Genomic DNA, 23,791 nt, shown 5'->3' on the forward strand with positions numbered 1-23,791 from the left:
TCCCACTTTCCAACCTCTCCTTTACCTGTGAATAGTTTCTTCCAATCAACTTTTGAAAGTTCTTGCCTAATATCATCAAAATTGGCCTGACTCCAATTTAGAACTTTAACTTTTAGATCAAGTCTATCCCTTTCCATAACTATTCTAAACCAAACAGAATTATAATCACTGGCCCCAAAGTGTTCCCCCATTTACACCTCTGTCACTTGCCCTGCTCTATTTCCCAAAAGAAACTGAACTTTTGCTCCTTCCTCTAGTAGGTTAATGAATAAGAAAATGTTCTGTATACACTTAACAAGTTCCACTCCATCCAAGCCCTTATCATTATGGCTGTCCCAGTCTATGATTATAAAGTTAAAATCACCCACTTTTACAACCCTTTCATTTCTGAGATCTCTTTACAAATTTGCTTCTCAATTACTTGCTGATTATTGGGAGTTCTATGCATTTGAACCCCCAAATCTCTTTAAAGATCCACTGTACTTAACTTCATACCATTCAAAAATTACCCTGCTCTATCCATTCTCAGTCCAAAATGGATAACTTCACACTTGTTTACATTTTCCATAGTTTAGCCCATTCATTTAATCTAATAATGTCCCTTTGTAATTCCAGCTTAATTCCCCATAAGCCTCAATGTTTCCCAGGATCTTATTGGTCATCCTGTATTCCCTTGCCTTGTTTATCCTATCCAAGTCACACCTCACACTTCTCTGGACTGAATACCATTTGCCACTTATCAGCCTATCTGACCAGCCTGTCTATATCCTCCTGTAATCTATCACTATTCTCCTCACTAGTTATTGTCCACTCTGCTCTGTAATTCAGAATGACAGGACAAATCCCAAATTTCCCATCTGCACCTGGCTGTCTCATTCCAGAATCTAACAACGACTACAGGCAATAAACAACTGGATCCAGATACAAGTGGATGGTACCGACTTCCCCAAAAAAATTTGTTACGTTAACATTTGTTAGCAGTGATTTTTCTTTAAAAAATGCTGAAGATGAAAGAGAATGTGCAATTTTTTCCACAAAAAATTCAAAGTTCTCTGTAGAAAATAATATGCACTTACAGGCTTTCCCCTTTCCACCATTGGGTTTTGAAGGATAGGAAAGATTGAACAAATTGTACAACTTTAAAACCACCAAAATACTGTGGATTCACGAAAACTGAGATAACAACAGAAAATGCTGGAAATACTCAGCAGGAAAGGCAGAATCTGTGGACAGAGTTAACGTCAGCGCTGAAGAATAGTCATTTCCGACTTGAAATGTTGACTCTGTTAGACTCCCCACAGATGCTGCCAGACCCGTTGAGGTTTTCCAGCATTCCCTGAATTTGTTTCAGATTTCCAGCCTCTGCAGTATTTTGCTTTTATTCTAATGTTTTCAGATGACTATGATTCTTTAGAACTGAAGGAAGGTAGAAATGTGAAAGACTTATGCATGGAAGAGAGGGAGTGGGTCAAGTACAAAAGGGTACATTTGAAAAGAATGGTGTTGGGGGGAAGTGGGGAGAAGAGAGATCAAAGTGTACAGATACCATGTTATGTGCATGACAGAAGATTCCCATTAGTGTTCCTGAAATGTGTTTGGCCTTCACTGGAACACCTCAGCAGGCTGAGGATGGAAACATTAGTGCAACAACAAGGTGCTGAATAACCAGGCAAGTGAACGGAAGCTCAGGGCAATCATTACAGATAGAATGGAGGTATTTGGCAAGGTGGTCAACTAGTCTGCATTTGATCTTGCTGTGTAGAGTGGACCAAATTGAGGGCAGTGAATACAGCAGATTAACTTGAAAGAAAGACAAGCATATCACTACTTCACTCAAGTGGAGTGCTTGGGGCCTTGCACTGTGAAGATAGGAAAGGTAAAAGGATACATCAGAGAATCATCAAATCCATACAGTGCAGAAAAGGGCCATTCATTCCATCGAGTCTCTCCTGCATTTTGAAAGTACTGGGGAAAGGGGCAAGGTATGGGGGGGATTAAATAATGGACAAGGTTGGTGCTTCACAGCTCCTTTGCTCAACTGTTGTTCAACTTTCAACCCTATTTTGCTTCTGTTCATTTTCCACATGCCAGCCTGAAGTTGTTCTTCATTTTCTTTTTGCTTTGGGACAGAGGTTTTCATTATTCTGCCATTCACACTTACAAACGTTGTGTTTCTTTCTTTCTTTTGTTTCACAGTAGACTCATCTGGCCATCTATCCAATCCTAGATATTCCCTTCCGTTCTATAAAAAACCCCTAACCACTTCCAATGGCATGAAAACCATCCTATAAAACCACAAGACCATCGCAGAAATTAGGCTCCACCATTTAATCATGGATAGGTTTCTCAACCCTATTCTCCTGCTTTCTCCCCATAACCCTTGATCCCTTTGATATTCAAGAACCTATCTATCTCAGACTTAAATATACTCAATGACTTGGCCTCCACAGCCTTCTGTGACAATGAGTTCCATAAATTCACCACTCTCTGGCTGAAGACAATTTTGCTCCTACCAACATAAGCAATTTTCCCAACATCTACTTGATCCAGGCCATTCAGAATTCTGTATGTTCCAATTAGATCCCCGCTCATCCTTCTAAACTCCATCAAGTATAAGCACAGCAGGTCAGGCAGTATCTGACGAGCAAAAGAGTCGCTGTTTCAGGCAAAACCCTACATCATGAATGTGTATAAACCCAGATTCCTCAAATGTTCCTCATAAGTTAAGCTTTTCATTCCTGGGATCTGACATCCACATGAGGGGCTCCATATCTCAGAAGGATGTACTCGCCCTGGAGCTTGTTCAGAGAAGGTTCACGAGAATGGTCTCAGGAATGAAAAGCTTAACATAAGAGGAACATTTGAGGAATCTGAGTTTATACACATTCATGTTGTAGGGCTTTTGCCTGAAACAGTGACTCTTTTGCTCGTCAGATACTGCCTGACCTGCTGTGCTTTTCCAGCACCACACTTTTCGACTCTGATTTTCAGCATCTGCAGTCCTCACTTTCTCCTAGTAGCATTTTGTTTAAAGTCACATAAGTCAAAAGTCATCTTCCCATTTTATGTTAAATAAAATCTGAAAGAACTGAGGATGTTGATAATCAGAAACAAAAACAGAAATTACTGGAAAAGCTCAGCAGATCTGGCAGCACCTGTGAGGAAGGAAGGGTCTGAGGAATGGTCACCGGACCTTGAAACATTAACTGTCGTTTCTCTCTGCAGATGCTGCTAGACCTGCTGAGACGTGAACCCTTTTTCTCTTCCACAGATGCGGCCAGTCCTGCTGAGTTCTCTCCCTCAGCAATCTCTGATTTTTGCGGCCTGTGTGGTAATGCCCCATTCCATTGAACACAACCCCAGCCCACCCCTCAACAACATATGGAAGAGGAGACTTTAACTGGACTGGGAGACCAGGTTTATAAATCTCTATTACAAAAAAATTCTATTTTTGTTCTCATTTTATGTTACTGTTCTCTCGGAAGACCTTGTTAATCCTTGTGAATCAAGGAGCCTCATTATGTTCATTATATTAAATGAGGTTGGGTGGGCATTGATGAATAAATTGCTGTAAATTCTCAGATAATCTACTACAAGTTCCTGTCACTCCGTACTGGACTGACTATTAGATTTCAAGAAACTTTAAGAACAGATATGAGTTTGGCTTTACTTACTCCAGAAATAGGGGTTTGGTAGCATAGTGGTAATGTTATTGGACTAGTAATCCAGAAGCCTCGGAAACATGAGTTCAAATCCCACTACGACAGCTGGGGGAATTTAAATTCAATCAATTAATGAATCAGGAATAAAATGTTAGCCATCAATAATGATTGTGACACTACTAGATTGTTACAAAAGTGCTCCCATAGAGGAAGTATTCTTCCACATAATTCAAGAATCTTGCCACCATCCAAGACAGAGCAGCTTGCTTGATTGGTACCACACCTGGTCTTCCCATCACCCACCAGCAGTAGCAGCTGCATGTACTCTCTATGAGATCATCTGCAGAAATTCACCAAAGGTCCTTAGACAGCACTTTCCAAATCCACAAAAACTTTCATCGAGAAGGACAAGGGCAGCAGATACATGGGAGCATCACCCCAGTCACCCCCAGATTGCCTGCTTCGTATTTGCAAATTGTACTTTGGTTGCTGTAATTTGTGCTTGGTCATTTGTACTGTATTGTAATGTTTTAAGTAAACTAACCAATGGAAGTAGATCAATCTCTGATAAGTGATTGAATATTATTGTTAACGTGGCACGGTGAACAGGGGTGGAAAAAGTATCATGCTAATGAGGCCCATCATAGTCAGCAAACAAATTCACCTCCAAGAGAAATACATGAATGACAGTATTAACTGTGTCAACGTGTGTGAAACACTCTTGATGTCTTTGTTTATTACTGCATCAGAGAGACTTGAAAAGCCAACTTTGCTGGAAAACCAATAAAGCCTACTGAGAGTCCAAATCAGCACTTTTGAAAAAGGCAAGTGATTGGGGTGTGTGACTGAATTAAAGTAAACAAGGAAATGTCAAAAGCATATCGTCAGAATATTTGCAATATTTCCAAGTTTAAATTGGGATACAGTAGATGTCTGAATAGAATTTCAACAGTTTAAACATCATTCAGAGCTACAGCACCTAGATCAATACATGTCCATTGAAGAAAAGCTGGCCATGACAGTTTGATTTGCAACTGGGGGCAAAGGTCTTCAGAGATTTGACACATCAAAATAAATAGGTGATGAGATAAATGATTGACAAAAAATATGAACTACATTTGAAAACTAATTTAGAGTTTCATTAAACGTCTTCATTGTAAACATCTTACAAAATATTCATTGATTAGAATTCAAAACATTCAGACAGGTGCCTATGGAATTCATAGACCAGCTCTTGGACAAGATGCAGAGAAAAGGGCTCAATATGTAATTTTTCAGATTGGGAGCTAGGAAACAGAATTACTGAGCTGGTGATAATGTGGAGGGTTTCCAGAAAGATGTGCGAGACAACCTGAACACTTATAGCATTAAAGAGAGAGTATACATCAAAACGAAGCAATCCTCAAAAGTGAATGAAGCTTACAGGTCTCTGCTATGAATTGCACAGTTAACACAATCACAGAGAGATAGATGTGTGAATGGTGTGGCCTCCTTCAGACACTGAAAAAATACCCAACTTTCAAACAATTGTTCAAGGCATCTGATGCAAATGGCTATTGGCAAAGGCACTGTCCAAGGGCAAAGGTTGATGCAGCTACAGAAAGCTGTGCACTGAACCAAAGAGACAATGTACAAGGAGTATTTGCAAGCTGTATTAAAGACCATCTGCTATCCTACTAGAGGCACAAACGTGGGGTGATTGACACATCAGAATCTGACAGTATACACAATGACACAAAATGTAATGAACACACGAGTTACACCGTCACTTTCATGGAAAACAACAATGTCAAAAAAACAGCCATATTGACTAGGCTTAATGTAAAGGCACATGCCAATGCATTAACTCTGTGTTTATATCCACGGATGGGAAAGAATCTAAAGAACAGTACAGCACAGAAACAGGGTCCTTCAGCCCACCAAGCCTGTACCCAACAAATGACGCCTTTCTAAATGAAAAGCTTTTTGTCGCTATGCGGCCTGCGTTCCTCTATTCCCTGCCTCTTCAGGTATCTGTCAAGATGCCTCTTAAACATTGCTATTGTATCTGCTTCTGCAACCACCTATGGTAGCGCATTCCAGGCACTTACCACCCGATGTGTGTACAAACCTGCCTCTCACATCTCCTTGAAACATTCTCTCTTTTACCTTAAACCCATATTTCCTATGACGTGGAGGTGCCGGTGATGGACTGGAGTGTACAAAGTCAAAAGTCACACAATACTGGATTATAGTCCAACCGCTTTATTTGAAATCTCAAACTGCTGGAGCCCCCTTGTTCCTTCCTCAGGCAGCTAGTGAGAGAGAGAGGGGTGACCTTATAGAGGTTTACAAAATGAGGGGCATGGATAGGATAAATAAACAAAGTCTTTTCTCTGGGGTCAGGGAGTCCAGGACTAGAGGGCATAGGTTTGGGTTAGAGGGGAAAGATGTAAAAGAGAGCTACAAGGCAACTTTTTCACATTGAGGGTGGTACATATATGGAATGAGCTGCCAGAGGAAATGGTGAAGACTGGTACATTTGCAACATTTAAAAAGCATTTGGATGGGTATATAAATAGGAAGGGTTTGGAGGGATATGGGCCGGGTGCTGGCAGGTGGGACTAGACAATAGACAATAGGTGCAGGAGTAGGCCATTCTGCCCTTCAAGCCTGCACCACCATTCATTATGATCATGGCTGATCATCCTCAATCAGTATCCTGTTCCTGCCTTATCTCCATAACCCTTGATTCCACCAGCCTTGAGAGCTCTATCCAACTCTTTCTTAAATGAATCCAGAAACCGGGCCTCCACTGCCTTCTGGGACAGAGCATTCCACACACCCACTACTCTCTGGGTGAAGAAGTTTCTCCTCACCTCTGTCCTAAATGGCCTACCCCTTATTTTTAAGCTGTGTCCTCTGGTTTGAGACTCACCCATCAATGGAAACACGTTTCCTGTCTCTAGAGTGTCCAATCCTTTAATAATCTTATACGTCTCAATCAGATCCCCTCTCAGTCTTCTAAACTCAAGGGTATACTCAAAGACTAGATTTGGTCGGCATGGACAGGTAGGACTAAAGGGTCTGTTTCCGTGCTGTACGTCTCTGTGACTATGACTCTATGACTTACATTCTCTTACAGATCATTTATATATATTGCAAACAACATGATCCCAGCATCTCTGCAGAACATCACTGGTCACAGATCTCCAATCATAAAAACACACTTTCATCGCTACTTTGTCATAGAATCCCTATCGAGTGGAAACAGGCCATTCGGCCCATTGAGTCTACACTGACTTTCCGAAGAACAGTTCACTAACCAACTCTATCCCTATGACCCTGCATTTTCCATGGTGAATCCATCTACTCTGCACATATTTGAACTGTGGGAGGAAACTGAAGAACCCAAAGGAAACCCATGCTGACACACGGAGAATGTGCAAACTCCACACAGACAGCCACCCATTCCACCCTGTACCTATGACTAAGATAGTTCCATATCCACCTTACCAACTCACCCCCAGGTCCCAAGTGACTTCACCTTCTGCATCAGCCTGCTATAAGGGACCTTGTCAAAGGCTTAGCTGAAGTCAATGTTCACAACATTCTCCGCCCTGCCTCATCAATCATCTTGATCATTTCCTCAAAAAGCTCAATCAAGTTTGTGAGACACAACCTCCCCTGCACAAAACCATGCTGTTTGTCATTAATAAGTACCTATTTTTCCGAATGCGAATAAACCCTGTCCATAAGTATCTTCCCCAATAATTTCCCTGCCATTGATATACAGCTCACCGACCTGTAACTTTCCAGATTATTCCTGATTCCCTTCTTAAATTAAGGAAGAACGCTACTATTCTCCAGTCCTCTGGGACCTCACCTGTGGCAAAAGAATGCAAAAGCATTCGTAAAAGGCCCCAACAATTTCCTCCCTTGCTTCCCTCAGCATTCTGGGATACATCCCATCTGGTCCTGGGGACTTATCTACCTTAATATTTTTCAAAAAACGGAACATCTGTTTTTAATTTGATATGCCCTAGAATATCAATATACCTCTCTCCTGACACAACTTACATATATTCTTCTCCTTTGTGAATACCGATACAAGGAATTTGTTAAGGACTTTACCCACCTCCTCTGAAGCAAATACAAAACCAATGCGTGTGAAATGTTTCACACATAATAGTACAGGACCTAAAGTGCTGGAGTGCAAGTAAAATCCATCTAGTTGAATGTGGCAGATATTCTACATTGTAAAACCCATTAGACCAGCAATTACAGGCACAATGTGACCCCGCACTAGTCACAAATCATAGAACCAGTCAGACACCAGAGGCACAAGAAAGGCTATTTAACAAATACTTGCAAAACTAAATATGAAGGAAGAATCCTATCCTTCAATTTATTCTGACTTAGTGGAGACTAAAATCTCAGCTCTCTGTTGTGGAGAGAAAAGTAAAAGTTCAGAGAGATAAGCTAAATAAGAAGCTCAGGATGAATCCAATCTGAAGATTACCATCTCGACAATGAGGATGATTTCTTTAAAAGATATCGTAAGAGAGAATGTAACCACTGCCCCATGACATTCAATGGCATTGCCATCAATGAATTCCCACTATCAATATCCTAGAGTTTATCACTAACCACACACACAGAACTGTACTAGCCATATGAATACTGTTGTATACGAGCAAGTTAGAGGTCAGGAAAAGCAGAGCAAGAAAGACACCTACTGATTTGCCAAAGCCTGCCCACCATCTACAAGGTACAAGTCAAGAATGTAAGTAAGCACTTCTGACTTGCTTGGTACAGGTCATACAACAATCAGGAAGCTTCACACCATTAAATGTTATGCCTCGTTGGGTAGCGCACCTAAAAAGTGTGCAAAATGCCCAAATTTCCTGTCCTTCAGACGCAGATTGACAGAAAGAATAAACCCGATTTCTACACTTAACAGGAATTACTATTAAATACAAATAAATAAATTCCAGCTACAGGCAAACAGTTATAAACCATCAACGCATAGCTCTACTAGATAAACACTTTATAAACTCCTTGTAAATTCACACATGAAAATAGACATAGACAGGCAAGAAAAGGTGTTATGGATAGAAGGATAGAAGGAAAGACTGGAAAGGCAAGTCAATAATGCCCATCCACTGATTTCACTGAAGATTTCACCTTCTTTGTAGCTGTAAGTTTGTATTCCTCACTCCGTTCTCTCACCCTATGATCTTTCTGTGGTATGACCGCCCTGTATGGCACAACAATTTTCCTCAATAATAAATCAAATTTTAAAAAATGATATTTTTGTATTGTCAGGACTTGCTGCTGCTTGATCTCTCTTCACCATTTACTTTCACTTGCTTGCACGAGGCGCAGAGTGAGTGGCTCACAACTTATAAAGTCTCTTATAAAAGGTCACAACTTCACAGCTTACATCAACTGATGAAGGAGATAAACTAGCTTTCCTCAGGCTTACGGTGATTTTGTTTTGCTGAAAAGCAAGTGATAGCTCACTCCTTTTCTGAGGTTGGACGGCTTCACCCCCAAGCTTTTAGCTACTTCCGAGTTAATCACAATCATGCAACAATAAAATAGTTGCTGACAGGCAAAATGGCTTTGTCATTGACCATTGGTTATTATTCCAAACTGAACAGCTACTGGTTTTTATCTGACTCACCCTGAACAAACAGACTTCCCTGGCTCCAACTCATCTGTGACAATACTATGGCTTTAAGAGTTATGTTTTGTCCCTTTTTTTAATGAAGAGATGTTGAGACAGACGTGCCAAGTGGTCCACTTTGAGTCAGTAAAGTAAATAGTTTGTGAGGCCTTGGTTATTTTTTACAGTTGGAACAATAGAAGCAGCCTGAATGGGTGAGGTCAAGCTCCATAGAACCAGGATTTTTAGTTTAGCTTTCAGTAACATTTGTTGGGGGGTCTTCTGTTTCAAAGAAAACAGAAAGGAAGAAAGGATTGGAAAAACTGGACAGATAATAGAACAGGACTTGAGCAAAAATATACTGGACTAACAAAAGGGTAAAACATTGACAGAATTAAAAGTTCTTAAAGAATAAAACAGTAAATGCCAAGAGAATATGAAACAGCTTGAAAAAAATTAGTTAGGCCGTACCTAGTCAAGAACAAATAGCAATATTGCATCATGATAAGCAAATTCTAGAATAACAATCACAGTCCATTACAGTAAAACTTAATAACACACACAGGAATGACAGACAATATCACTGATGAACAGGAGAAATCAATAGACAACACCATTACAAGATCTGAACATATTAGTGAGGACATTCATAGGCTCACTGGTTATTGTAATTAGTTAAACTTTTCTTTTGGGAAAAGAGGTGAATGGTACATGTGTACCTTGCTTCCAAGAGAATTCAGCCTACTTTGTGTTTGCAAGTTGAATACTCAGAAATCAGTTGTTTGTTGTAGAGTCTGTTTCATAACTTCCCATGTGTTCTACTGTTTTAAATAAATTAGTCAATGGAGTGAATTGATCTCAGAGAAGCGATTGTTTATTGGACATTACTATTAACGTGTCAATGAGAAGAAAAGCGTCCAAAGAAGCCAAAACTTCAATGAACATCCATATAAAGGGAGAAATAATAAAAGAGTGGACAATGAAAAGAACTAAGAGGATGGTAAAATGAGAATGAAAGCCAACTTTAAGGATCAAGACTTTACAGAATAGTTTCCATTTCGAATGTGTTATGGAAGATCAATTCTTTTTCTGCTTCTATGACATTTCTTTACAAATAATTTTAAGATCTAAAATAATGTATTGTTCTTGGCAAATGTTTAAATCCAAAATCTAACATTGTAAAGAAAAATTGTTAAGGTGGTTTGAACTGATTTAGAACAAAGTTTATGTTCTCACGTTCTTGCTTGAGGGAGCATGCTATTTAGACAATAGACAATAGGTGCATTCGGCCCTTCGAGTCAGCACCACCGTTCATTATGATTGTGGCTGATCATCCACAATCTGTATCCTGTTCCTGCCTTACCCCCATAACCCTTGATTCCACTATCTTTTATAGCTGTAGCCATCTCTTTCTTGAAAGTATCCAGAGACTTGGTCTCCACTGCCTTCTGGGGCAGAGCATTCCATATATCCTCTCTGGGTGAAGAAGTTTCTCCTCAACTCTGTTCTGAATGGCTTAACCCTTATTTTTAAACTGTGTCCTCTGGTTCTGGACTCACCCATCAGCAGAAACATATTTCCTGCCTCCAGAGTGTCCAATCCTTTCATAATCTTATACGTCTCAATCAGATCCCTTCTCTAGCTGCTGCATTTCCTGCATTGCAACAGAGGCTATATGTCCAAATTACATATTGTCTGTAGTGTTTCAGCACAACCTGGGATAGTGAAAGATACTAGAAATAAGCAAGTTTTTCTTTCTTGATCTCTCTCTGGGTTTGCATCAGTACCTTCAACTGAGTGAAGTCAGGAATTTGAAGGGAAAGATGAAATACAAAAGGGCCATGATGAAATACGAGTCGGCAATGTGGTACTGATGAAATAAAAACAATCCTATTCTGAAGAGGTATCATAGCAGACTCAAAACATTAACTTGGTTTCTCTTTCCACAGATGCTGTCAAACCTGTTGAGTTTCTCTAATACTATCTGTTTATAATTCAGATGCTTAGCATTCATTGTATTTTGCTTTGGGAAAGATGAATTTGATATGCATTAATTTATTTGGGATCAAATATTACAAGGTCTTATGTTTCTTCTGAATATATTTATTTCCATTAACATTGCTAAACTCCATCAATGTACATTCTTAGAATCTTTTTCATTCACTGCTGGGATATGGGCATCACTGGCTAGACTAGCATTTGTTACTCTCCTAATTTATCCCTTTAACATTAAAATTACCTGGAGGAAAATTAACCGAGCCAGAAGCAAACACTATAAATTGAGAGAAAACTAAGTCTGAATATCAGCTCGACATTTTGGAAAATACATGGATGGTCTAAATACCAATATTTATCTCTGTTGTCAGTGCTGAGCTTTGGTATGTATTGGATTTAGGGGAATGAAATAGCCCAAAGCCCAAAGGAGCCATTTGAAAGTGGACTTTAATTACCCATCCAACTGGTAATCATGTAGCTGTCAGATCATGAACGTGTTCCAACAAAGATTCTCTGGATTCCGGGTGGATTTTTTTTTTGCTTCTTACTTGGAAATGAGTCAAGTCCCCACTCACAGTATTAATAGAATGATGATCTACTTGGAATGTGAGGCAACAGGAGACTATCAAGTGACATTCAAAGCCCAGCAACTGGTCAGTTTGCAGAAGAAAGTGGAGTTTAAAGATTCATGATGACTGACAATAAAAGTATTGCGAAACAAATTTTGACTCATTGTACCATCAGAAAGTTTATGCAATCAGAAAAAAAGTAAAGCGCAAGCACATGTGCTGGGTATATAGCAGCAAGAAAGGTTACTTACCAGTATAGAACAGTATAATTTACCTAGCCCATTGCAACGTTCAGTGATTAATTTGGTCACATTTTGGATAGATGTTCAGTTCTTAACATTGAAAGAAAAAGGCTTGTAATCATATCACCTCATTCCATCATTCAGAACTGTCTGACAGCAGTATACATGCAATGAATTACTTTGACATGTGGTCCTTATGAAAGAAACAGGGCACAGCTTTTTGTGTGTTACAGGATACAACAAGTCACTGAGATAAATGATGTGTCAATAGAATGCAAGGAGGGCTTCCTGAAATCTTGAAGTGATACTACCTGGAGATAACAACTGGAAAGAACAGTTTCTATCGACCTTGTCAATTTCTTTGATCATTTTAAACATGCAATTTAAATTAAAGTGCCTTATGTTTTCAAGTCACATACATATTATCAATCTTCATATCTTAAAACTTTTATTCTTGTGAATCTGTGTTGGGCTCCCTCTACAGCAAGTACATCTCCTCTGAGGCACAGTGCCCAAAATTGATCACAATACTTTAAATAGGGTGTGACCCAGATTTTTATAAATTTGCATGCCAGATTGCTTGGTATAAAGGCCAGCTTTCCATTAGTGAATTCAATTTTATTTTGTAATTGTCCAGTAGCTTTTAAAGATTTCTGTACTTGGACCTCTAAATGTCTTATTTCTCCAAATTTCTTAATTATACTGTGCTTTGTAATCACGACTTGTATGTTAGCATTAAAATTGTTATGCTTAGATCAGGAATTCTATTATACAATGAATGGGAAATTGTTTGTGCAATTGGAATTCTATTCAAGGATTAAGTAGACATTCATCGGGCCATTGAGCAAATGGTAAATGAAATTATTTCAGTAAAGGCTCAACTAATTAAACACACTGAGATATTGTTTGGTTGGTGGGAAACAAAAAGAAAAACAACTTTGCATTGTAAGGCAAATGTCATTGTATTTTACATTGTATATTTAAACCGATTGAAGGCAACCACTGTCTGCCAATAGCAAAGACAGAATAGTGACAAAGACAGAATAGTGACAAAGATAGTCATAATTGTTTTCCGTTGGCTTTCATTGTACTGAACTTAAAAGCCATTTTTGATAAAACTTGTAATTCAGTGCTGAACGTCATGAACCTTATTGATAATGATGCTACATTTTGTTACTTCTTCGATCATTTCAAATTCTCCCTCTATGTCTGGCAGGTTAGGAGAGCTGGTAATGTACTGGCATTGTTACTGAAGCAGGTAAACCACAGGACAAAATGAATAACCCAGGCACAAGTGTTCAAACTCCACTATGGCAGTTGGAGAACCTTAAATTTAATTCATCTAACAAAAGTTGCCATCTGTAACAGTGATGATTGCAGTAAAAGCCCAAATGGTTCAACACCCTTTAAGGAAGGAAATCTGCTGCTCTCGCTAGCAAGCCACTCAGCTAGATTCAGAACTGATCAAGTTCATAGAATCCCTACAGTATACAGTGTGGAAGCAGGCCATTCAGCCCATTGAGTCCACACTGACCCTCCAAAGAACATCCCATCTTTCCCATGGCTAATCCACTTCCAGAACATAGAACCTAGATCATAGGAAAAGGGCCTGTTCTCTGCTGTACTGTTCTTCGATGTAGTGCTAGCCTTTTATTTTACAATAAGATCAAACTAACCTGCATACCCTTCATTGTACTATCATCCAAGAGTTGCTTCAATGTCCCTCATGTATCTGACCCTACTACCACTGCTGGCAATGCATTCCACATACACACCACTCTCTGAGTAAAGTTACTACTTCTGACATCTCCCCTAAACCTTCCTCCAATTAACTTAAAATTATGCCCCCTCGTGATAACCATTTCCGCCCTGGGGAAAAGTCTCTGACTATTCACTCTATTTATGCCACTCATTATCTTGTATACCTCTATCAAGTCACTGCTCATCTTTCTTCACTACAATGAGAAATGCCCTAGCTCCCTCAACCTTTCTTCATAAAGACATGCCCTCCAGTCCAGGCAGCAGCCTGGTAAATCTCCTCTCCACCCTCTTCAAAGCTTCCACATCCTTCTTAGAGTGAGGTGACCAATACTGGACACAATATTCTGTGACCAATACTGGACACAATATTCTAAGTGTGGTCTAACCAGGACTCTACAGAGCTGCAACATACCCTCATGGCTGTTAAGCTCAATCCCCCTGCTAATGAAAGCCAACACATCATTCACCTTCTTAACAACCCTATTAGCTTGGAAGGCAACTTTGAGGGATCTATGGACGTAGACCCCCAGATCCCTATATTCTTACACACTATCAAGAATCCTGCCTTTGACCCTGGAATCTGCATTAAAACTCGACCTTCCAAAATGAATCACTTCACATTTTTCCGGTTGAACTCCATCTGCCACTTTTCAGCCCAGCGCTGCATTCTGTCAATGTCCCATTGCAACCTACAAAAGCCCTCCACACTATCCACAACTCCACCAATGTCTGTGCCATCTGCAAACTTACTAATCTACCCTTCCACTTTCTCATCCAAGTCATTTATAGAAATCACAAAGAGCAGAGGTCCCAGAACAGATCCCTGCAGAACTCCAGTGGTCACCAAAATCCAGGCTGAAAACTTTCCATCTACCGCCACCCTCTGTCTTCTATGGGCCAGCCGATTCCATGTCCACGTGGCCAAATTCCCCATTATCCCATACCTCCTTCCTTTCAGAATGAACCTACCATGGGGTATTTTATCATACACCTTACTAAAATCTACATACACCACATCCACTGCTCTACCTTCATAAATGTGTTTTGTCACATCCTCAAAGAATCCAATAAGGCTTGTGAGGCATGATCTACCCCTCACAAAGCTATGCTGACTATCTCTAATCAAACTGTGCTCTTCCAAATAATCATAAATCCTGTTTCTTCTAATCCTTTCCAATAGGTTGCCCACCACTGACATAAGACTGACTGGTCTGTAATTTCCAGGGTTATTCCTATTCCCTTTCCTGAACAAGGGAATAACATTTGCCACCCTCCAAATCATCTGGCACTACTTCAGTGGACAGTGAGGACGCAAAGATCATTGCCAAAGGCACAGGAATCTCTTCCCTTACTTCCTGCAGTAACCTTGGGTATATCCCATCTGGCCCGGGGACTTATCTATCCTCATGTTTTTATCAAAATTTCCAGCACATCCTCCTTCTTAACATCAAACTGTTCAGGCATAGCAGCCTGTTTCATGATGTTCTCAGAAACGTCAAGGTCCCTCTCACTCGTGAATACTGAAGCCAAACGTTCATCAAGGACCTTCCCCTACCTCCTGCAATTCCAGGCACAAGTTCCCTCCACTATCTCTGATCAGCCCTACCCTCACTCTGGCTATCCTCTTGTTCCTCACATAAGTGTAGAATGCCTTGTGGTTTTCCTTAATCCTACCTAACAAGGCTTTTTCATGCCCCCTTCTAGCTCTTCTGAGTCCATTATTCAGTTCTTCCCTGGCTAACTTGTGGAACTCTATCTGATCTTTGCTTCCTCAACCTTAAGCAAGTTACCTTCCTCTTGACTAGATGTTCTACATCTCTTGTCATCCAAGGTTCCATCACCCTACCATCTCTTCCTTGCGTCAGTGGGACAAATCTATCCAGCACTATCAGCAAGTACTCCCTAAACAACCTCCACATTCCCTAGGCACTTTGGGAAATTTAGCATAGTTAATCCACCTAACCTGCACATCTTTGGATAATGGGAGAAAACTGGAGCACCCAAAGGAAACCCATACAGACATGGGGAGAGTGTCCACACAGTCAGTTACCTGAGAGTGGGATTGAAACCAGGTCCCTGGTGCTGTGAGGCAGCAGTGCCAACCTCTGAGCCGCAGTGCTGTTGTCAAAGACAACTAGAGATAAGAACTAATCGCTGGCATTATCTCTGAATGATAATTTTAAACATGCCATCTCAGTGCCACAACTGACTAACTGGCAGTATGTGAATGACATCAATGTGGATTCATTTAGTTTCTCATTTCCTTTTCATTTCACTGCCTAAGACCATGAGCTCACTGGGTGAAGAGCCTGGTTGGATCAACCTGTGGTATTGAGTGTCGCTATAACCCTACAGGCATCTTCTAACAAAAGCTGAACACTGTGGATGCTGGAAATTTAAACTAAAAATAGAAGCCCTAACCTTATTTTAACTCCCCTATCCCCACCAATGGAGAAAACGCAAAGAGCGAAGGTACACAATATCCAGCCTATTAACTCTGTTCCTCTCTTCACAGATTCTGCACAGTCTCCAGATTGTTCTGTGTGTTGACTTGGTGCTAATTCATTTCTGTAGCTCCTCTGCACCACACCCTATTTCAAAAATACGATGGTGATGTGATTGCAATTCCTCCTACCAATTTGAAAAATGACCCCTCCACCACTGATGCACAGTGGCTGCCAAGTATCCCATACAAGATGCACTCTAGCAACTCAGCAAGGGTCCTTCAAAAGCACATTCTAATCTGTGATAGCTTCCACCCAGAAGGGTGAAGGCAGCAGGTGCAAGGAAACATCACCATCTGCAAGTGCTCCTCCAAGCCACACTCAATTCCTGAATTGGGAATATGTTATAGTTCCTTCACTGTCACTGGATCAAAAGTCTGGAATTCCTAACCTAACATCCACCACATGATAGCATCATTTTAAGAAGACAGTTCACAACCATATTCTCAAGGGCAATTGCTAATCATAAAAATATTCTGGCCTGGCCAGTGATGTCCACATCCCATGAATATAAAATTAAAATCAGGAAAGCGAGCGTTGAACATGAACTGCAGGGAGCTATCATTAACGAAGACCACACACATCTGTACACTTGCTTCCAAAAGAATAGGTGCTGAATAGAATTTAGAATCAAGAACCCTGGTTGACCTTTATTGTCTTTCTCCTGACCCAGAGTCAAGAAGGCCAACTGTAGCATCTTTCATGAGAAGAAAGAACTCAACAAAGATAAACCTGAGACCTTCCTGTTTGTTTGTTTCAGCTATGGAGTTGATAAGGTCATTGAAGTAACCCAGAAACCTTGTAACTTACTTTCGACAAAGATTGAGGATACTACATACACAATATCATTCAATCTAATTTTCCAAACGCCTCACTCAGTGGTCATGAGGAAGCTTTTGCAAACAATGAACTGATAAAGATGAATAGCTACTTGTAGAAACATGCACTAATAAGGACAGCAGTAGATTTGTTAAGGATTTGACTAACTTGTTTGTGTTTCTTGATGAGATAACAAGGAGCATACAGTTCATTTCGAGTTTATGGATTCTCATAAAACAATTGATAAAGTGCCACATAATAAGTTGATTAGTAAAGTTGAAGGGCGTGGGATAAAAAGAGCACAGAAGAATGTGGGGTAAATGGGCTAAGGGACAGAAAATAATGGTATATGGTGAAGGTGTGTTAGTTTCATTCTGGACAGGAGAGTTTACCAAGACTCAGTATTAGCAACACTGCAATTCTAATATACATTAATGACTTGGGCTTGGGAATACAGAGGACAATCCCAAAATCTGCACAGGCTATGAAACTTGGAATCATTGTAAACAATGAGGAAAGTAGTAACAGGTTTCAAGAGGACCCTGACAGGTTGTGGAATGGGCAGACACACAGGAGACAAATTTCAACACAGTAACACTTTAGATGATACGTTTGTGGAATACTAAAGAGGAGACACAATTGAAGGTGAACTATTCAATTTTAGAAGTGGGGGAGGTGCCAGGAACAAAGCTACCTAAGCATATTTATGCACAAATATTTAAATATGGCAGGTGAGATTAATGGTCTAATCAATAAATGATATGAGATTTGGTTTATGAATATATATATATATATATATATAGTTATGCCACAAGTTTATAACTGATATTTCATCTGCTGGAGTATTGTGTTCAGTTCCAGGCACCACACTTTTAGAAGACCGTGAGGATTTTAGAGAAGGTGCAGAAGTGATTTACCAAAAATGATTCTGGGGATGAGAGGTCACCGAAGTTGGAATCTTCTCATTAAAGCAGAAAAGGGCTAGGAAGAATTTATAGAGAGGTGCTTAAAATCATGAAAAGTTTAGATAGAGTAAATAAATAGAAACTGTTTCCCTTGCTTGAAGAGTCAGTAACCAAACGATTTAGACTTATGCTGATTGGCAGCATAGTTTACTCAAGAGATTAGGATTTTTAATGCTTTTCTAGATAAGGTATTGAAGACAGACCTACTCTTAACCTTTAAAAGCTAAATAGATAAATAATTGAATGAGAGAGAAATTGCAGAAACATTGGGAAAAACAAGGAGGGTGGACTAAATAGTTCACACTTTGAAAGAGTTACTGTTGGGTCGGTGAGATGAATAACGTTCAGTGCTGTACTATTCCAGAAGTCCTTGTTTTTACTTTGCCCGGCTAAACCTTGATAAACCTGGATTATCCTTTGTCTATCTTGTGTAATATTACTGACAAGATCAAAATAACTCTTAGATATTTTACATTAACTTGAGACTTTAAGCACGATATTGAGTTGTTGAGATATAAAGATACAACTGCTTTACACATTCACATGACATTCCTGCCTGCTGTGTTAACAGAGTGGCTAATTTTAAAATTGGTTGAAGTTCCATTGGAAGCATATAGTGTGAATACTCTGATGTAATTTTGACCTTTATTTTCAGTTTGTTTTAGTGTTATACAGTAAGTTGAATATAAATTAATACTAGTTCCCAATAGTCAAAACTAAAATAAACACACGGATTCTGGTTAGCCTGTGAGAGTATTCGTCACTTAATTAATTTATGTCAATACCTTGGGTGTATTCAATATGTTATTTGAACAGCAATGATGGCTCATGGTATTCACAGTTCTAATTTTTATTATCGTAATGGAAGATAAATGGGCTTTTCCCACATATTTCATCACAATTCTACACATGGTAACCTCAGGACTAATGAGTAAATGGATGTAAAGATAACACACATAATATAGCAGTTCACTCATAAAGAGCAGTGAGGGAGGGGATAGCAACCATAATATCAAATATGAACGGCTCTGCAGTGGACGGCATGACCAACATTTGGCAGGCATTGCAGTAAAGTTGAATGTCAGAAACAAATGCTAGACCTCAGTCAAAACTTTGAGCCAAGCGAGAAGGCTTTTTTTTCGTGTGGAAACATAGGAAAAAGTTTTCCTGCAGTGACAGTGGAGTGGAAGAGGATGCTGCACCTTGAGTAATCCCTCTTTGCTTACTGTTGCCGTCTCAAATGAAAGTGGGTGAAATGACACCTACTGAAAACATACTCAGCACAGCACTCCAAACCGAACTCACCTTGACCTTGGGTAGCTCCGTAAAACTCTGCTGCTATCCGTGCTGCTTCCTTTCGGTTCCCCTTGACTATGTAGAAGTGGCTGAGGATAGCAAGGCTGATTTTCACAAATAGTTTGAAGCAGAAAAGTGAAAATATTGTCAAGTAGACATGGGCTAAGTCCTGGGAAAAGCGGTAGCTTTCCACACCAGTCATTGTTTCCACCCTGTCACTGTAACTGTTTTCATGTGAATGTTAACTTGCTCCAGAAGCTCGCTCATCAGTTGGGTCCTGACAAATTAAGTATCAGGTGGTCATGACAGTGCCTGCTTAAAATCTATTTGAGGTATATTTGTCATGGAGAGTTTTTTGTGGTCAAGATACGATACTAATGCTCATAGGCATTGGGTTACTCATCTGATAAAACAATTTATATTGCAGACATGACTATTTTTACTGCTCTTAGTGTACTATTCATAGTTTCAAAATCAAGAATCAACTGAGTCATCTTCATAAGTTAAGATCTAAGAATGGTGTTAGAATTATCCAAACAAATGGCTCATGGCATTGAAGTCTTCATCGAGTCACAGGGTTTTGAAACTTGTAAGCGACAGCATTACCATTGCTCCAGGATGTGTATGATGAAGACTCAATATGGCAATGAACTGCAGGTATAGTATTTGTTACAAAACCCTTCTGGTCTGACTATGAAACTAGTATATTGACATAAATTCAGTAACTATGTTTTCAAATGTTCAGGTCAGACTGTTCAGGATAGCTGTTAGGAAGCACTTCTAATGCACAAAGGGTGATGGATTTTTGGAACTCTCTTCCACAAACAGAAGAGAATGCCAGATCAGTTGTTCATTTTAAATCTGAGTTAAATACATTTTTGTTGAGTAAAGAATTTTGGTCAAAGGCAAATATATGGAGATTGACCACAGATCAGCCATGATCTCATTGAATAGGAGAACAGGTTACTCCTGTTCCTATGTTACACCAAAAGGATACAGGAGCACAATTAGGTCATTTGGTCCATTGAGTCTACTCTACCATTTGATCACGGATGGTATTTTTCTCACCCCATTCTCCCGCCTTCTCCCTGCAACCCTTGAACTCCTTACTAATCAAGAACCTAGCTATCTCTGTCTTAAAGAATCTCAATGACTTGGCCTTCATAGCCCTCTGCAGCAATGAGTTCCACAGATTAAACACCCTTTGGCTGAACAAATTCCTCCTCATCTCAGTTCTAAAGGATTTTCTCTTCAATCTGGGGCTGTGCCCTTGGCTCCTAGTCTCTCCAATAGCGAAAAGAGTTTCTCCACATCCCATCTATCCAGGCCTCTCAGTATTCTGCAAGTTTCAGTGAGATCCCCTTAATCCTTCAAAACTCCATCAAGTTCAGACCCAGAGTCGTCAGCCACTGCTCATATGACAAACCATTCATTCCCAGGATCATTCTTGTAAAACTCCTGTGGACTCCCTCAATTACCAGCATATGGGGCCCAAAACTGCTCACAATATTCCAAACGCGTTGAATCAGAGTCTTGTACTGCCTTTAGCAGTATATCTTTGCTCTTGTATTCCCATCCGCTTGCAATGAATGCTGACATTGCATTTGCTTTCTTAAGTGACGATGGAACCTACATGCTAACCTTAACATAATCCTGAACTATGATTCCTAAGTCCCTTTGAAGCCTTTCTCTTTTTAGAAAATAGTTTACACCTCTCTTCTTCCTCAGAGGTCATAACATCACACTTTCCCCCATTGTATTCCTTCTGCCACTTTTTGCCCACTCACCGAGCCTGTACAAACCGTTCCACAGCCTTCCCTCCTCAACACTACCTGTCCCTCCACTTTGTGTCATCTACAAGCTTCGTAATAATACCCTCAGTTCCTTCATTCTTAATGTATAATGTGAATAGGTGTGGTCCCGATTGAGTCAAGATTAGAGTAATGCTGGAAAAGCATAGCAGGTCAGACAGCACCAAGGAGGGGATAATCAATGTTTTGGGCAAGTCAGGCAGCATCTGAAGAGCAGGAAAATCGATGTCTGGGCAAAAGCCCTTCATCAAGAAGCCTGGTATCCTGATGAAGGGCTTTTGACCAAAACATTGATTTTCCTGCTCCTGGGATGCTGCCTGATTTGCTGTGCTTTTCTAGCACCACTCTAATCAATCCTCAATACTGCCAGTACTTTGCCCCTAACACGATGGACTCTTTTCCTATTTAGCAGCTTCCTGTATGGGACCTTGACAAAGGCCTTCTAGAAATCCAAATAGATCACGTCCACTAGCTGTCCTTTATCTAACTTGCTTGTTACCTCCTCAAAGAATGCTAACAGATTTGTAGAGCATGACCTCCCCTTGACATAGCTGTGCTGACTCAGCCCTATTTTACCATGCACTTCCAAGTACTCCATCATCTCATCCTTATTAATGAACACCAAAAACTTCCCAACGAAACTCATATATATTGAGGCTTTGCTGAAAGTTATGATGACGTTGTATGATTCTTGTCATTGACAAAATATAAGCCTTACAAAAGTCCTAAATATTATTTTTGTTTATTTCTCCCAAACAAATATGTCCTAAACCAATGAACTTTTCCTCAGTTAATGCCTGGAAGCAGATGACTTGGACAGTGTCACTGTACTGCTTGTCGAAGTTTACTGTGCATAAATTCTGTAGAAAGGCCTAGAGACTTCATAGAATCATAGAATCCTACAGTGTGGAAACAGGCCTTTCGGCCCATCAATTCCCCACCCGTTTGCATGTACATCATTGTAAAAAGGGTTTATTCTCTGCATCAGCATGGTGAGATGTAATGCTTCCCAATTTTTGGGTTTTTAATTTTATTATAAAAGAGCCTGCTCTTCTGTGAGCAAATGCTGGAGGAAAATTGGGCTGTTGTGAAAATCATTTTCTCAGACATACACCTTGGGTACTAATTAAAGTGATAAATCATGCTCATTCTGTTCAGATGTGCTGAAGTAAAAATATCTTCCCAAAACCTGTTCAGGATTATCATCATCCCAGTGGTTTAGATAAATGGCTGTACAATTCTTGTGTCAAGTTAATTAAGCCAGATATAGTGTGAAACAGAATCCAATTAAATAAGAAACAATGTGAAAACTCTGTGGAATTCTGTTCAAATACATAGATGCGTATTCAGAGACCTCTTGCCCTATTGAACAGATCTGTGTTAAAAAAATATTCACTTTAATAGTTGAGCTACGAAGTACATTATTGAAAACTGCACAACAATGAGAATAGTGTTGTGAAAGCATGCTTCCTTGAGATTTGATTAACTCAATTTGCTAAATGATTGGTTTGAAACGTAGTATGACACTAACAGTTTAATCCCCATACTGGCTGAGGTTACCATGAAAGTCCTATGATCATTCTCAATCTCACCCCTTACCTCAGGCATGATGAAGCTGAGATTAACCACAAGTTTTCTTTCACTGTCTAATGTGAGAGCAGCCAATTGTCCTCTGGGCCTATGACAACTTTTATTTAGTTTTCTGATGCAACTAATAGTTGTTAGCAAGCATGCATTTCGTAAAACTTGTACATTTTAAACCTGAAATTCTTTTCACACTTAAAACCATGAGGGGGACAGATGGGGGTGAAGAGCCAAGGTCTTTTCCCCAGGGTAGGGGAATCCTAAATTGGAGGTCTGGCAGCATCTGTGGAGAGAAATCTGATTAATATTTTGGGCATAGAGACCCTTCCTCAGAATCCTTTAACCTGCTTTCCTGGGCAACTGAACCAACACCTAATATGAGTAGATATTTTTAATCAATCTTAGCTGAGGCAGGTGGGACTTGAGCCAAGACCTTCTGGCCCAGCTGGCACTGTGGGATTTGAACCATGTTCCTCGAGCAACAGGCTGGGGTTTTACATTATTGGTCCTGTGACACCATCACAATGCTACCCCTCCAACAAAGTGCAAACTTCTAGTTACCTTAACAAACTGATTCTGATGTGCTCTGGGGATGTGGTTGGGATTTGAAGCTGGAGACAGGGATACTACTGCATTGCTGTAAAATTCCTTCATAATCAGGATTACGTTCATCAAATCTCTCCTCAAGTTCTCTTTCTTTCAATAGCCTATTGCCTGTTACACTGAACCGGGCAGTATGCTGGAGGTCAAGACCTGCAGTTGTCAGTCAACACAAATGTTTAGGATTTCATAACAGTTTGCAAAATTCACCAATGTATCTGTCTTTGAGACCAGTTAGGTTGACAGAAAGCACATACTAGATTTCTGAATTGAACAAGAATGATCACTTATACAAATGAATAGATTCTAAGACAAATAAACAATAATAAATCA

The 23,791-nt window shown here is 39.9% G+C and overlaps 1 protein-coding gene across 1 annotated transcript in view; it reads right to left on the reverse strand.

Moving 5' to 3' along the window:
- asb5b (ankyrin repeat and SOCS box containing 5b) overlaps positions 1 to 19,665 on the reverse strand; it is a 59,980-nt gene extending 40,315 nt beyond the window's left edge. Inside the window, exon 1 of the mRNA XM_060843116.1 lies at positions 19,473 to 19,665. Within this exon, the coding sequence (XP_060699099.1) occupies positions 19,473 to 19,665 (193 nt within the window). The remainder of the gene's footprint in view (positions 1 to 19,472) is intronic.
- Between the last annotated feature and the right edge of the window lie 4,126 nt (positions 19,666 to 23,791).

This window comes from Hemiscyllium ocellatum, chromosome 2 (assembly GCF_020745735.1).
Source record: "Hemiscyllium ocellatum isolate sHemOce1 chromosome 2, sHemOce1.pat.X.cur, whole genome shotgun sequence".
NCBI classification, from domain to species: domain Eukaryota; kingdom Metazoa; phylum Chordata; class Chondrichthyes; order Orectolobiformes; family Hemiscylliidae; genus Hemiscyllium; species Hemiscyllium ocellatum.